Source organism: Myotis lucifugus, unplaced genomic scaffold, assembly GCF_000147115.1.
Source record: "Myotis lucifugus unplaced genomic scaffold, Myoluc2.0 scaffold_273, whole genome shotgun sequence".
Lineage (NCBI taxonomy): Eukaryota > Metazoa > Chordata > Mammalia > Chiroptera > Vespertilionidae > Myotis > Myotis lucifugus.
This window is the reverse complement of record NW_005871321.1, coordinates 145,658-162,093: the sequence shown is the minus strand read 5'-3', so window position 1 is coordinate 162,093 and position 16,436 is coordinate 145,658. Positions and strand designations below refer to the sequence as shown.

At 54.3% G+C, this 16,436-nt stretch overlaps 1 protein-coding gene across 10 annotated transcripts in view; it reads left to right on the top strand.

Annotated features, from left to right (window-relative positions):
- WHRN (whirlin) overlaps window positions 1-16,436 on the top strand; it is a 63,549-nt gene that overhangs the window by 30,597 nt on the left and 16,516 nt on the right. For 4 of the 10 annotated variants that reach the window (XM_023763039.1, XM_023763037.1, XM_023763035.1 and 1 more), the window contains exons 4-8: window positions 11,449-11,708; window positions 12,614-12,650; window positions 13,836-14,048; window positions 14,635-14,655; window positions 15,161-15,370. In XM_023763039.1, the coding sequence (XP_023618807.1) occupies window positions 11,449-11,708; window positions 12,614-12,650; window positions 13,836-14,048; window positions 14,635-14,655; window positions 15,161-15,370 (741 nt within the window). The remainder of the gene's footprint in view (window positions 1-11,448; window positions 11,709-12,613; window positions 12,651-13,835; window positions 14,049-14,634; window positions 14,656-15,160; window positions 15,371-16,436) is intronic. The other 6 variants (XM_006099355.3, XM_006099354.3, XM_014464878.2 and 3 more) reach the window with 3 other exon arrangements.

Here is a 16,436-nt window from a genome sequence, read left to right as displayed (position 1 = left end):
TGTCTCCATAACAAAGGGCCTGAATGCAGGGTGCCAGCGGATCCCCTGAACACCACTCTGACCCCCACGACCTTTCCTCTCCTCTATGTAGAGCGTCAGGTTCCCCCCAGGGGCATTCAGGCCCTTTGTTATGGAGACAGACAGGCCTCTGTCGTGTCAGCTTCTCTTAGGACAGTGGTCGGCAAACTGTGGCTCGGCAAACCGTGGCTCACGAGCCACATGCGGCTCTTTGGCCCCTTGAGTGTGGCTCTTCCACAAAATACCGGCTCTTCCACAAAATACCGACTTCTGCACATGGGCCATGAAGTTTCAATCACACTGTACGTGCGTGCCACACGTGGTATTTTGTGGAAGAGCCACACTCAAGGGGCCAAAGAGCCGCATGTGGCTCGCGAACCGTGGTTTGCCAACCACGGTCTTAGGAAATACAGTGTAGCGGGAAGAGCTCTGTGTTTGGAGCCAGGAAGATTGGATTCAAACCCCAGATTTCGCTTTTGCTTTAATAGCTATATGACCTTAGAGAATCCCTTCACCTCTCCGGGTTCCTGTCCTTTTCCCAGGGAATCATAACAAATAACGTGTCTTCCTCAGGATCACTGAAAGGATGAAAGGAGGCATGAACTCACAATGACATTCACAACAGGTTAAATACCGAATGTCTAAGATATGGACTGAGCGTTAGTGTGCTCCCCAAATTCATATGTGTGAGTGCTCACCCCCAGTTTGGTAGTGCTAGGAGGTGGGGCCTCTGGGAGGTGCTTAGGTCCCGAGGGTGGAGCCTCAGGAATGGGATTAGTGCCCTTAAAAAAGGGGACCCAGAGAGCGCTCTAGCCCTCTCTCCACTATGAGGACATAAGGGGAAGTTGGTGGTCTGCACCTGGGAGAGAGTTCTCACCAGAACCGGACCAGGTTGGCACCCTGATCTCGGACTTGCAGCCTCCAGAACGGGGAGGGGAGAGGGAGTAAATGTCTGTTGCTCTGAACCACCCAGTTGCTTTGTTATACAGCTGGGACTGACTGGGACAATCTGTTCTTTCCCAAGTGTTTTAAGCCACCAGCACCGCTGTTAAATGCCTTCTTTTGCTAGCCCATTTCACAGGCACAGCATCTGAGACAGAGTTTGCACAGCTAGTGAGAGGGAAAGCCAGGACTGGCATTTGGGAATCGGGGTCCTGGTTCTGAACTGTGCTCGGAACCAGGCCAGCGGGTGGGTAGTAGGTGCTCCACAGCAGCTGGCTGGTTCTAGTTGGTTCTGAAATGCCCTGGGTCTGGGCGCTTGCTGTGCTCTCAGCCAGTTAAGATGGTACCTTGTTGGGTCTCCAAGAGGAAACAGTCTCCTAGTAGTCTGTATGCAGATTGTGTTTAGTAAATTTGTTATTTTGAAATAATTTTAGATTTCCTGAAAAGTTGGAAAGACAGGTCCCCTTTTCCTTCATCTAGCTTCCCCTGGTATTAACATCTTGTGTAAGCAGGTGCATTTGCCAAGACTGAGAAGCTGACATTATTGGTACTATACTGCTAAACCGACTCCAGACTTCATAGGCAGAGTTCAGTTTTCCCACTTTTGTTCTAGAATACAGTATAATCCAGCACACCACATTGCATTTAGCCTGTATGCAGTTTTAATTCCATTTATTCCCCCCCAAATTACAAAAAAAAGAGTTTGAAGGTAGTTTCAAAACACAGAGTAAAGATACTTTTTTTTCAGTTTCTTTTTTTTTTATTGCTTAAAGTATTACAAAGGGTATTACATATGTGTCCTTTTTTTCCCCCCGCCCTTGACAATCCCCTGGCCTCCCCTACCCCCCAGTGTCTTATGTCCATTGGTTATGCTTATATGCATGCATACAAGTCCTTCGGTTGATCTCTTACCCCCCTCCCTCCTGCCTCCCCGGCCTTCCCGCTGCAGTTTGGCAATCTGTTTGAGGCAGCTCTGCCTCTGTATCTATTATTGTTCATAAGTTTATAATGGTCTTTATTATCAATGAATGAGTGAGATCATGTGGCATTTTTCCTTCATTGACTGGCTTATTTCACTTAGCATAATGCTCTCCAGTTCCATCCATGCCGTTGCAAATGGTAAGAATTCCTTCTTTTTTACAGCAGCATAGTATTCCATCGTGTAGAAGTACCACAGTTTTCTAATCCATTCATCTACTGATGGGCACTTAGGCTGTTTCCAGATTGGGAGGAAGAACAAGGGGGCAGAGGGAAGAGATAAAGCCGGAGTGAGAATCTTTCCAGAACACTTGCGATGTGGATTGCAAACCCAGCCACAGGCAGGACACAGTTGGCTCTGAGCTTCCTGACAGCCACCACAACGAGGGCAGCAGGGGAGACACATTTGTAAGATGAAAACAAACCAGCTGTGCTTGAGAAGTCTCCTTATTCCTCGTCCTGAGGCTGGACATAAAAATGCGCAGAGAAGCATCTACCAACCTCTTCCCACATGTCAACAGCGGTGATCTGGCCGAGAGGAGATTATGGAAGATTCTCCCTCTTCTTTATGTCCTTGCGCAGTGTCTGAACAGAGTATTTTATAATCATGCGAACGGCTTCAGTAAGGTGATTTCCATTTTGAAACAAGGCAGAGGAAAAGTATCCCGTACAAGTTTTCTGGCCACGTCCGTTGCTTCTCAGTTGCAGGCCATCGAAGGCTTTATTGGCTCCTAAAACGCCCGCCTGCGGTAGAGGATTTCCATCTCCAGTGTCCACCCCAGGAAAGCACTCCGTGTTCCCTGCCGGCATTTTCCTTTGCCCTCTACGGTCCCTGGGATATGCAAGTGCCTGCCTACACCCACTCGGGCATCCGGGACTGATTAGTTCCATGTATTGTCACTGCAGTTTTCAGTAGAATTAGGCATATTGAGTGGAATAAAGGGGCTTGGTGTGTGGGCGGTGGAGCCAAGAACAGGCTTTCTTTGTAAACAAGACTCCTTGCTGCCCTGCAGAGCTTTCCCGGGAGCAAGTGCTGCCTTCTGCCTGCCTCCCAGCGCTCACTGAGCTCCTTGGGGCCCTGCGGGTCCAGGGAAAGGGCAAGTCCCCTGCTGGGAAGGAGAGCTCCTCGGAGGGGGCAGGCACCTCCCAGCGTGCGCCCTGGGCGCAGCCTGGGACCTGGAGCTCTCCCACCCTCCCGGTAGGGGCTGGCTCCCCTCCCGCACTTATTCCTTCAGCCTCTCTTATTCCTGTGCACCTTCCCCTACAGCTTCAAACGCCACCAAAGAATGGGCCATAAAACCTTGTTTGTTCCTTTAAGGACAGCCAAGATCGACTAGCATTTAAAAAGAATAATGATGAGAGCAGTTGCTCTTTATTAACCAGCTATTATGGACCAAGTGCTGTGCCAAACGCTTTAGATACACTCTTATTTATTCCTCCCAATAGCCCTATGGCGGGCATTAATAGCACCGTTTAATAGGTGAGCAGTTGAGGCTCAGAGAGGGGCAGTGACTTGCTCAGGATCGAGGGCCTAGCTCTTCAGGCCCTTTAAAGGCCACCTGCTTTCTTCTGTCACCTCCTTAGTACCCTAATTTGACCAAATATCTAGAGACTGCAAAGAGAGGAAATAAAGGACACTTAGTCCTAAACATCAGCCAGCAAGCTTCGGAAGCCCAGTGTGGCCCTCCCAGATCCTGCCTGGCCCCACCACCTGCGCCCCTGAGGCCATCCCAGGGGGGGAGGCCCGTTTGGTTTCTGCTGGTATCAGTGTGGACTCCTTTACATACAAGAAAAAGTATGTGTGTATATACATACACAGGTAGATACATAGAGATGTGTGTACCCATGAGCTACTATACAGACATACAGTTCCTCTGGGAGGGAAGCACCCAAGGCTGTTCCTTTCGGTTTCTCGCTGGCGCACCAGCCCCGGCCCCACAGCAGCCCCTGATTGCTTTGGGGACTTGGAAATCCCCTGGCTCTTTAAGCAAGAGGTGGGTAATAACTTACATGTTATTGAGCTCCAGCTTAGAGGACGGGCTGCCTCTCCCAGAGTGCAGGGGCCACCTTTCGCTCCCAGGGAGGGGCCACGAGCCCTGAATCTCAGAGATGGCATCTTGCTTCCCTTCCCAGGGATTGTGGAGGCGGGGCTGTGCTGCAGGTAGATTCCAGGCTCTCGACTACTAATGTTTATAATAATAACTGGAGGCCCGGTGCATGATATTCGTGCACTTGCGGGGGTGGGGGGAGGGTCCCTCAGCCCAGCCTGTGCCCTCTCACAGTCTGGGGCCCCTTGGGGATGTCCACCTGCCAGCTGCAGTTAGACATCCCCTGAGGGGTCCTTAGCACTGCTGTGGAGGCGGGAGAGGCTGCCATCACCGCCGCTGCACTGGCCAGCTGTGAGCCCGGTTTCTGGCTGAGTGGCGCTCCCCTGTGGGAGCACACTGACCACCAGGGGGCAGTTTTCGCATTGAGCGTCTGCCCCCTGGTGGTCAATGCACGTCATAACGACCGGTCATTCCACCATTTGGTCGATTTGCATATTAGCCTTTTATTATATAGGATAATAATCTGTATATATAAAAGCCTAAGCGACCGTTATGACCGGACGACAGCTATGACATGCACTAACCACCAGGGGGCAGACGCTCAATGCAGGAGCTGCCCCCTGGTGGTCAGTGCGCTCCCATGGCCAACCTCCCGCGGTCCCTCCCCTAGGCCGGCCGGTCCCCATCGGCCCTGATCAGCCCTGATTGGGACTGGATGAGATGCCCTGATTGGCCCCGATCGCCAGCTAGGCCGAGGGACCCCACTGTGCATGATTTTGTGCACCAGGCCTCTAGTAATAATAATAATAATGATGATGATGATGATGATGATGATGATGATGATGTCAGGACACAATGAGCTATGCATGTAAAATCCAGTGCCTGGCATATGATATGCACCCCAAAATGGCAGCCCTAATTGTGTGAGTGTGGGTGCTGGCGGGTAAAGGCCTCTGAAAGTCTCAGGTAGCTGATGAGTCCGCACAGAGGGCGAACAGCTTTCCCAAGGAGCTGGGAGGTGACTTCTCTCCCGAGAAACCCGCACATGCTGGGTGACTGTTTTAGGCTCTCCCTGCTGGCTGTGCCGCCACCTCCATCCTTCCTAGGTTGCTGTCTTGGCTGGATTTGTGAACTGGCCTCTGAATGGGAGCTTAATAAACTATAAACCTTCAGTTTGCTTAGTCTGACTGCCTGGCTTTTAAAGCTCCCCGCCTCCTTGGTCATAATGGCTCCCAGTGAGGCTACTGCCCAAGAGAGACCCATGTCAGACTTCTGACCTCCAGAACTGTAGGATAAGTCCATGTTCTTTGAAGCCGTTAGGTTTGTGGTACTTTGTCACAGCGGCTCTAGGAAACTGATACTGTACCTACTGTAGCCCCCCACCGAGCGTAGTGCTGGCCCTGAGGGGGCACTTGGTTCTCATCTAGAAGGCCCAACATATTTACTCACTTGCCCCATCTTACGAGACAAAAGCAGTTTCAGAATTGCCTCGTGCATTCCACTGTGGAAAACAAACGCGCTAAGTTGAGGTTCTCATTTGTTAGCAACTCATTTTGTCTTTAAACTGAGGGTTTGGAGTCAAAGTCTTGTGTTGGGTTAGTTGTTCCTTTTCCTCTTCAGCTTAGTTTTGTTACTTATTTGAAACAGGCCCCTTTGTTTCCACTGGCATTCAACTGGGCTCCCCCCTATTGATTTACTTTCACTTTGAGGAACTAAAACATCAAAATTATGCAAAAAAAAGGTATACGCAGAGTATCCCTTCTCCCCCACACTCCTCCCGCTCCTTGCTCCTCGCAGGGAACGAAACAAACTGGTTTTTGGTTTATTCCTGTTTCTTTTTTGCAAAAGCAGTTAGGTACATGTATTCTTTCTCCTTTCCTTGACGAAAGGCAGTATGCTATCGGTATTATTTTGCACCTTAACTTTTAAAATCGAATATCCTGGAAATCACTTCGTGTCAGTGCACAGAAGTCTTTGTTTTTTGTTTTTATTTGCGGCTGCTTGGAGCTGCACGGTGTGGCTCTGCCTGACTTGATTCAGCCACTCTCCTCTGTGAGCATTTAGGTTGTTTTCAGTACTTGGCAGGTCTCCTACCTGACGTGGGAGAGAAGGAAACTGAGGCACGCAGGGGTTAAGGAAATTACCCAAGGTCACACAGAGAGCAAGTGGCAGAGTCTGGGTTTAGACCCAGAGGGCAGACTCCTGGGTCTGTGCTCACAACCACACACCAGATGGCCGCTCACTTCGCCTGCATAACAGTGTAACAGTTGGTGGTCTCAGTCCTGAGTTTTGAGGGAAAGAAGGCTTAGCGCGGAAAAATTATTCTCCCTGGGTCTCAGGGAGAAAGAGGGGACCCTTCCCTGAGTGGGGTCACTCCCAAGCCTGCTGAGCTCTTTCCCCGTGGACCTCAGGCCCAGAGGACGTGAGTGCCTGCCGCTGGTGGCTGGCCAGCTTCGGGGGAGATCTGTGTCCTGTCCTTGCTGCTGTCCCCGCATGCTCTCCTCAGAGCACCCCAGATCTGAGCCTGTCACTCGATGGGCTGTGGATGATGGAGGAGTCTTTCCTCTGCCTTGAAATGAAGGGCATTCCCATGGTCCGCCCTCCGTTCCTCCATCGCTGGTGATAAATAGGAGGCAGTGGTGACAAATAAAATCAAGCCACCTTTATTCGTTTATCCTTCCATGTCCTCCCCATCGGCGCCCGATGGCAGGCTGAGCAATATTGGACACTCCATCACTCTTTGCACCTGTCTCTCCTTCCTCCGGGGGGTCATGTCTTGATGAGTTCTGGGCAATGTGAATTTTTCTTGGCTAATTATTCTGAGGGTCTGGGCTTTGGCCCCAGACCCGTCCCCGTGCTTTCTGGGCCCCGGTCTCCCCATCTGCAGGGCTGGTGGTCGCAGCCTCTTTACTTTTTGCCTTATTGACCCATGTCATCTAACTCAAAGCTGGCTTCGATCGGTAAGAAAAAGTAACATTTCAATGAATCAACGCATAGAGCTCTTAGGGTTTTTTTTAGGTGCAGGGGGTGGGGGGCAGGGAAGTCAGATCAAGACCATTAACTTGCCAAATCCAAGTTCACAAACCAAAGGAAAAGGGGAAGCGAGTGGAAGTGAGTGGAGAGGAGGAAGGGCGATCCCTCCTGTCCCTTCACCAGTTACTAAATGCCTCCCGTGTGCCAGGCACATGCTGGGATGAGGGCGGCACAGGGTGGTAGGAAGAATGTGGAAAGCTGGGCTCAGGTGCTGGCTCCTTGTTCACTTCCTGCGTGACCAGTGACCTTGAACAAATCAGTTGGCATCCCAACCTGTGGCCTCCATTGGGAAGGGAAGCAAAGGACAAGCTACTGAAAGCCTCTCTTGTGGTGTCAGGCTCTGTACCGAGTGGTCCCCTTTGGTTCTCACAAAAAGTGTGGGTAGTGTCATGCCCACTTTACAGATGGGAACACTGAGTCTCGGACGGTACTTGAGAGCTGTGCAGGGCACATGGCTCCTCTGTTTGGTGGCCTGGTTTCAGACCTAGGGGCATGTTTCCATTGCACCCTAGGCATGGGGCTTCGTAGCCCGCTGGCCCCACGGGCCTGCTGTGAGCAGCAGGGGACACTGGGTTTATTTGAAACTGGTTTGTGGACTCCAAATGACAGTGAGCAAGCAGGCAGACAGCTGTGCTGACAAGGTCCCCGGACCTCGGGAAGCTCCCCAACAAGGAGAGAATTTGAGAGGGAACTGGACACAGAGAAATGGGAGCCTCAGACCAACCCAGATGCTGTCGAGGGCTGTGTGGGGACCCCAAGGCCAGCCCCGTCCAGAACTTCAGGTTTAAAACAGGCCCTGGAGGAAGAAGGAAGATGAGAGAGGATTGGAGAGAGACAAGGAAGACGGGCTCACATACCCCCATTCAGTTGGGGTTTCCCGAGTATGATTCCTATTTCACACCTGTTCCCCAGGTGGGTCACGCGTGAGCTGCCTCTCACAAATATCTCTCTCTCTCTCTCTCTCTCTCTCTCTCTCTCTCCCTCCCTCCCTCTCTCCCTCTCCCTCTCCCTCCCCCTCTCCCTCTCTCTCTCTCTGGTGTTCGGACCAGGGTCTGCTCCCAGGGCTAGGTGAGGCTAGGCTCTTGGGCTAGGCTCCATCTTTGGGGCTAGGCTCTGCCCTTCTGGAATGAGGTCGGCTGTTCAGGACTCAAATCTGTGTTTATTAAACAGGCCTGAGGGGGAATGTGACTAGCACAGCAAAACCTGTGACTTCTCAGATATTCATGCTGAGGAGGAGGCAGAAGTAAGTGGTGTGCTGGGCATGCAGGGACCGCACACAGGACAGGAGCCGGGCTCAGGGACAAGTAGTGAAGTTTGGTAACCATAGCGCAGACGCAGCCCCCACCCCGGAAACCATTGGCCCCGTGGTGACTGACACGGTTCGCCAGGTCTAGCTAATAAAGATATAGGACGCCCGTTTACATCTGATTCCAGATAAACCGCGAGTACATTTTTGTAGCAGACGTAGGTGCCATGCAGTGTCGGGACACTCCCCTCCCCCCACCAGCCTCGCCGCTGTGGAGGGCCAGGTGGATGCTCTGGGATGGAGTCGCCCTTTCCTTTGTTCCGAGCCCCCTTCCCGGCCCAGCCCTGCAGGGAGAGGCTTGCATACACTAAACCCCATCTCGGAGGCTATTTTTTAAAATTAAACTGGGATGAAGTCACGTGTGTGGGGAAGATTAAAATGGATTCCCTTCGCTTAGTAACAAAAGCCAAAGCTGTTGAGAGGGATCCTTAGGAAAACAGCACTTCAGCTGATGGAGAGTGTGGCCTGGGCTTCGGCTGGGGGAGCAGCTGGACACGGGAGCGGTGGGGCCTCCGCTACTCAGGAGGGAAGGAGGGAAGCGAGGCCCCACTGCCATGTCCTGAGTGCAAGCGGGCCCAGCAGGGCGCCGTTTCCCCTTCACTCACAGTCATGTCACCACAGCACTGCTTCTTGGCATTGAGAAAGCCCCTGGGGGGAGAGGCTGGAGGGGCTCCCCAGCGAGGTGGGAAGTGGCAAAACCCACTCCTTCATGCAAAAGCACTTACTGAGCACTTGCCGTGCGCCAAGCCCTTTCCAAGGCGTCCACCTGGGGCTGCCCACATTCTCAGGGGCCCGGGGTTCTCAGCTAGGGAGCTCAGGGAGGCAGAGAGGGAGAGAACTGTGATATTGTTGGTGGCAGGGGGAACAGGTGCTGATGACTAGGAAATTGGAGGACAGTCCTGGGCTAGCACCCCTTTTTACACCCAAGAAAACTGAGCCACAAAAGCTATTGGGGGATTTGCTTGAGCTCACACGGCATGGAAGGAGCAGAGTCAGCGTTTGAACCCCGTTCTGATGGTCTTTGAAACCCTTTAACCATGATGCTTTGCTGCCCCCTGGATTGTGGGGTGGGGCGGGGGGGTCATTGGAAGTTTTTAAGAAAGGAGGGATGTCATGAAAGTAAAAAGTGGAGGGAAAATTATTAACTTGGTGCGAGGTCTGAGGCCAGTTTGGGTGTAAATGCCCGGAGGTGGGGTGCTGGCTCAGGAGCCCCGGTGCGTGGAGAGAGGGACCCAGGTTGGGGGCTGGAGGGGTGGAGGAAGGTGAAGGTTGGTGCGACTTCCTGAAGGATCTGCTCAGGGGAATGAAGGCTGGGTTGTCAGAGCTGGATGCTGAGGGAAGGCCAGGGCGTGCCGGCAGTGGCTTTGGACCTGCTGGATTTGCAGAGATGCCGTGTGTCCCCAGGCAGAGCTCCTGGCAGCATTGGGGCCCTGGGGCCGGCCTGCGGGGGCTGCACCCTCACTGTCCTCCCGCGAGTTCTGTAACCACCCCATTTACTTAACCTCTCTGAGCCTCTGTGTTCTCTCTGGTGAGATGGAGAGCAATACCTGCTCTTCAGGATGCTGAAGATACTAAATAAGAAAAAGAATATGTAAAGGGACAGAGAAGGTGCCTGGGACACAGTCAGCATCTGGGCAACTGCGGTTTGAAATTTGGGACTCCAGGCTGGTGTGATGTGCTGGTCCCCCCTGGGCTGCAGCAGAAATGGTCCCAGAGCTAGGCGTGGAGGGGGATGGGTGTCTGGCTTTTCATTCATTTGATGAATTTTTCTTCCCACTGTGTTCTGGGCCCTGGGGATACAGTGTGGAGAGGCTGACGGGAAAGCCCACTGATAGCACAAGACCGAACCCACGCTCGACTAGGCAGCAGGAGCGGTCGGTCTGGCGCACACGGCCTCCCAGCGAGCCTGGCGCTGACTGGGTGTGCAGTAGTGAGCGTTGTAGGATGGGCCGCTGAGGCAGGGGCGCATGGGCCCCCTCCGCACACAGCATTGCTGGCACAGGGGAGACGGGGGAAGTCTGCCTTTGTAACCACCCTGTATTGGGAACTCCGCGATGCAGCAGGGATGTTAAAAGAAAGGGTCTTGGGGACCACGGTGTCGTTTCTCAGCCTTGACATCACATCTGTTTCCCTCCCTTTCTTCTTCCAAATTCCCATTTGGCTCGCCTTCGCTAAATCCTGCTTTGAAAAATGCTGGGAAATCCACCTGGGGGTTGATCATGAGCCATCAGCAGGCAGGGGACCTGGGGAGAAGGCAGAGCAGCCACGAATAACTGGAATAACTGGCTTCCGAGGCTGCCCTTCACGGCCTTGGTGGGGGTGACGCTGCACAGCCCTTTCCTGGCCTTGAGCTGCAGACCCCCCACCATCACAGGAAGGGGAGCACCAGCCCCCCCCCCACCCCGAGTTCAAACAAGACACAAGTCTTCACATGTGCCCATCTCACACCACACCACCTTCCCACCAACCTCGGCTGTTTTTGTCACATATTTCTTTTTATTGGAAGGTTAGGCGTTGTTGTTTTTTTAATCCTTTCATTAAAAACGCGTGTTTTTTCATTACGAAATAAAATGCCCCGCGTGTTATAAGAATCCCAGAGTATGTTATTGCTTTAACGAGAGGCTGGCTTCCCCATGTACTGCCTGTTTTCTGGAGTAAATGAGAATGTTGTGTACATCTGGAGGTGATGTGAGAATGCGTGCTGGGGGTAAAGCTCTCCGCAGCGGGGCCGCACAGAGGGCAGTGACGGAAGTGTGCCTTCACGCCTCTCGCTTCATCCTGCCCCAATCCCAGCCCACTCCACCCCGGCCCCTGAGGGGGCTGTTGTTTTCTGGATAAGGGGGTCCTTGGGAACCTGTTGGTAGACTCACCCCTCAAACCCTTGCTAGGTCAAGAGGTGAGAGGAGCATGGGCTCAGGATCAGGATTGGAAGGTTGTCTGCCATGGACTTGCTGAGTCTCCCTCAGGCACCTGCACAAGCTCTCTGAGCCCGGTGACCTCCTCCTCGGCAGGCTGGCCGGCAGGAGAACTGGGACAGGACCAGGGCTCCGACGCCCCAGGCACGAGTCTGTGTCCTGCAAACAGCCCAGGTGACTGTGTTGTGTTGTGCTGTGGTCTTGGCAGGTCGGGGACCAGATCCTGGAGGTGAACGGGCGGAGCTTTCTCAACATCCTGCACGACGAGGCGGTCAGGCTGCTCAAGTCATCCCAGCACCTCATCCTGACGGTGAAGGACGTGGGGAGGCTGCCCCACGCCCGCACCACCGTGGACGAGACCAAGTGGATCGCCAGTTCCCGGATCGGGGACCCCGCCACGAACTCAGCAGGGTCAGGCCCCACTGCTTACGCGGAGCCTCAGGGCCCCGGGGCCCGCTCTGAGAGCCAGTTGCGTCCTCCTCCCGCCCCTGCACCACGTCCTGATCTGTAAAGATCGCACCAGTTCTCAGCCCAGGTCCCTTTCATTTCCGTGCATGACCCTGGGCGCGTCCCTTCTCCTCTCCTGGCCCGTTTCCCAGGGAAAGCTGAACTGCACCACGCAGCTCTCTTGTTCTTCGTTGGCCTCTGGCGAGTCACTTACCTTATTTTTGGGCCCTTAGTTGTTTGTCTGAAAAGTGAGTCTTAAACCCTGCCCCTCTCCCGGGTCTGTGAGAATCTCAGGAGTTCCCCGGGTGGGAGGGTCTCAGATGAGATGTCATTGCTGGATGGCTGAGTAGTTACTACTGTCCGAACGTGTCACCTTTGGATTTCCATCCCGAGTCTCAGACGGGGTGGTGCCCCTCCCAGGCCAAGCACACCCAGCGCATCTCTCTCTCTCTTCCTTCTCTCTCTCTCTCCCTCTCTCCCTTTTCGTCTACACAGTATTATAATTTTTTAAATTAGTTACAAACATTTAAAAAGGTCCCAGGTTTCCCATTTTTTTAAAAACCAGATTTCCGGCTGCTGCTTAAAAACCCAGCTGCAGCCGAGTCTCATCTCTAAGGCTCCGTTCGCCCCGCCCCCCTTCCTAGGACTGGCCTGACCCCGAGGCCACGGATCAGTTGTAACCTTATTCTCTCCTGTCCTGCCTGGACTGTAGGTGCCTGGATTTAGAATTGCTGTCCGTGTGGCTTGACTGGGAGGCTGGGAACTGCCCATCTGCCCAGGGGTTCATGTTCATTGATAGGTCCAGCGAGTGGAGGCCGCAGTTCTCTCAAAGCTTTGCTCACCCCGCTGCAGACCAACCCTTTCCTTGCCCGTGCCCGTCTGAACTGCTCAGACGTGCGGCTGACCATGCTTGTCTTCCTCCATAGGTTTCCTGGGGATCCCACCACAGAAGGAGCAGACAAGGTAGGGTGCCCTCCGTCCCCAGGCGTCCTTGTCCTTGGCTTCTTCTGAGCTCCGTGGGGGGAGCTCTGGACCTGGCATGTGTGCCAGTGACTCACACACATGAGCTCATTCATTTGGGCAGTCTGTCTGTCCATCTTCCATCCCACACATGCCTGTGAGTGCCTCCCGGCTCTGGGCACCCCCGGGACACCATCCCAGACACCGGGGTTAACAGCCACGAACAGAACAGATCAGATCCCTGCCCTCAAGGAGGTCACCCCCAGTGAAAGAGACGCACGTAAGAACAAAACGAACTACGCCAGGTCCAATCACAGGAGATGCTCACTGCCATCACGACAAGGTGCTGGGTGTTACGAGAGAATGACAGATGGGCACCTAATTGAGACAGGGAAAGGCTGTCTGAAGTAGGAACAGGCGATATTTAGGCTGTGAACGGAAGGTCAGAGAGAAAGGAGTGAGGGAAAGTCTGGTGCAGGAGCCGCAGGGGCTGACCTAGTCAGAGGCCGCAGCCTGTGCCAGAGCCCCCGGCAGGCAAAGGTCGTGCCTGTTGGAAGAAGGGAGAGCCTGGGAGTGCAGTGAGCAAGGGGGAGCGGGGACAGGATGACCCCAGGTGGGTGGCCAGCTCACACAGGGTTTGGCTTCTCACCTGAAGTGATGGGATGCCGTTGGAGGGCTTACGCAGGGAGCAAAATGAGGAGATCGTGTTTTCACAAGATCATTTCAGCTGCTGTGTGTGGTGACAGGGAGAGGCAGAGGACAGGCCGGTGGCATCCTAGACGCTGATGATGGTAGAGACAGTGGCGGTTGGGGCTGGAGTGTGTGTGCGTGCCCATCTAAGTGTAGTTTGGAAATAAAGTTACTATTACCCCCAATTTAATAAGGGAGAGATTGAGACCTAGAGGACTAAACGGGAACCCTAATAACATTGCTTCCCTCTGAATGGTCACGAGGACCTGATGATACGTGTACAAGTGCCATGTAAGACATAAAACTGCAACTGCAGAGGCCACATGCCCTCAGCACGTATCGGTAGCGTGTCCTGCAGGTTTGTCGGGGTCGGGAGGGGAGAAGGAGGGGGGAAGTAGGGGACAAGACCATGGAGGGACCGACCTCATCCCCCTGCAGTGTGGTCGCTGGCCGGGCCTGGCCACTGGCTCCAGGGCAGCTCCATCTTCTGTCTTTCAGCTGGGATTTTACAAGGGGCCGGCCGGCTCCCAGGTGACCCTGAGCAGCCTGGGCAACCAGACGCGCGTGCTGCTGGAGGAGCAGGCGCGGCACCTGCTGAACGAGCAGGAGCGCGCCACCATGGCCTACTACCTGGAGGAGTACCGCGGCGGCAGCGTCTCCGTGGAGGCCCTGGTCATGGCCCTGTTCGAGCTGCTCAACACCCACGCCAAGGTGACCGGCACCCCTCCTTGGGCAAGGGAGAGGCTGGTGGGGGGCTGCTGGGGCCTGGCTGCAGCTCTCCAGGGCTCTGCATCCCTCCCTGCCTCCCGAGGTCCCCCCTCCTTTACTAAGAACCCACAAGGAGTCAGGCCTAACGGAACCCTGGGCAGAGACTGGTGACCACGATGGTCCCCTGCCCGGGGGAGCCCACAGACTCCTGGGGAGACAGTCATTTAAAGTCTCCTGTGATCGAGGCCCTAACTAACACAGTGGCTTTTCATGCACATTTGGAATCATCTGGATTGCTTTCAAAAAGCAATGCTTGGGCCCTGGCCAGTGGTGTCCAGTGGTTAGAGCGTCGGCCCACACACTGAAGGGTCACAGGTTTGATTTCCATTCAAGGGCATGTACCTGGGTTGTGGGTTCGCTCCCTGTTTGTCCCCCTCCCCCTGTTCTGGGCACGTGCCAGAGGCAACCAATCAATGTGTTGTCTCTCTCGCATCGTTGTCTCTCTCTCTCTCTCTCTCTCTCTCTCTCTCTCTCTCTCTCCCTCTCTCCCTCTCTCCCTCCTTCTACTCTCTCTCTCTCTCTGAAAAAGCAATGGAAAAAATATCCTTGGGTGAGGATTTTTAAAAAAAGCAATGCTTGGGCCCCACCCTGGCCTGTTCACTCTGCATGCACATCTGTGGGTGGGCGTAGGCCACCGGCAGTTCTTACAAGCCCGGTGCCTGCCGTGCTGCCGGCTTTGAGAACCCGCTCTGGTGAAAGTCTGAGGTTCCGAGGCCGCACGAAGGAAGAAGTGAGGAACCCACTGGGCGTGGTTGCATTTGGGAAGACCTCACAGAGGCAGTGCAGTTCAGAGAGAAGTGGGGGGAGGAGCTTCCGGTGTGTTCCGGTTGCTGCAGTCATGCCTGCTAAGGTGCCAGGGAGGAGGAGCCAGAGGGTGCTGGCCCAGCATCCGGGCCAAGGTGTTGGACTTTCTCCTCAGGGCAGTGGGGAGCCACTGAGGGTTGAGGAGGGGAGGCCAGTAGTTAAGGTGGCATGCAGGTCACTGGGGGTAGCAGGAGCCATCCCACCTGCTGGTGGGGCTCCCTGCTGAGTGCCCCACTTGTCCCTGCCTCCAGTTCTCCCTCCTCTCTGAGGTGAGAGGCACCATTTCCCCCCAAGACCTGGACCGCTTTGATCACCTGGTGCTGAGGAGGGAGATCGAGTCGATGAAGGCGCGGCAGCCCCCCGGCCCTGGGCCCGGTGACACCTACTCCATGGTCTCCTACAGTGACACAGGCTCGTCCACAGGCAGCCACGGCACCTCCACCACCGTCAGCTCGGCCAGGGTGAGCATCCCTGCCCCGTCCCTGCACAGTGGCCAGAGGGGAAGTAAAGAGACAGTCAGCCCTCCGTATCCATGGGTTTCCCATCTGTGGATTCAGCCGGCCATGGATTGGAAATAATTTGGAAAAAGAAACCCTAAAAAGACCCCAAATGCAAAACTTGAACCTGCCGTGCATCAGGCGCTAGGCTGGATACATGTGAATGAAGGATGCCGGGCGCACTCTGTCGTAAGCCTGTATGCAGTGCTGTACCCTTTCACAGAAGGGACTTGAGCATCCAAGGATTTGGTATCCAAGTGGGTCCTGAAACCAGTCCCACACGGATACTGAGGGGCGACTGTCCTGGCTTTGGAGTGAGACCATCGGGTTCAAATCCTAGCACCACCACTTGCCAGTTCTCTGCCTGCCTTTCTGAGCCTCAGTTTCTGCACCTGTAAAAACCTCATAATAGTGGAGGGCCTGCTGCGTGCCAAGCACGGGCTCTAGGAGAGAAGAGATATGGCCCTGGCTCATGGGGCTCACAGTCTAGGGGGGTTGGGCTGGGGGAGAAAGAAAAGATCAAAGCTAATGAGACAGGTGGGGAAAATAATGATAATCCGAGGGAGGCTCCATGACAAACTGAGGGGGGCGCTCAACAGCAGAAGAGGCGTGGCGATTTGGGTTTTCCCCAAGACACGCCCTCTTGTCATGAAGCCCACACCCAGCCTGGTTTTCTCCTACACTCTCCAACCCTCCTCTCCCCCCAAGAGCATGTGGTCCATCTCGGGGCGTGGTTCTGCCCTCAGGATGCTCGGAGGCAAATTAATCCCAGGAGGTCTAGCAAGGAAGGGGCAGAGGAAATGGATTGCCGTCCCTACAGCGACAGTCCTGTCATTGCTGTCCCTGTCGGGTGAGCGGGAGAGCCGGGAGGGAGGTCGGGAGATCTGACTGGGCTCCATATTCTCCCTTCCTGCCTGGATCACTCCTCACCACTCTCCGTGAAAAGGGAGGGATGGTTGAGTTGCCTCAGCATATTGTTCCCAGATGGCGAAATGGCAACTCTCGCAGTAGAGTCTTAATTAGACTTGGG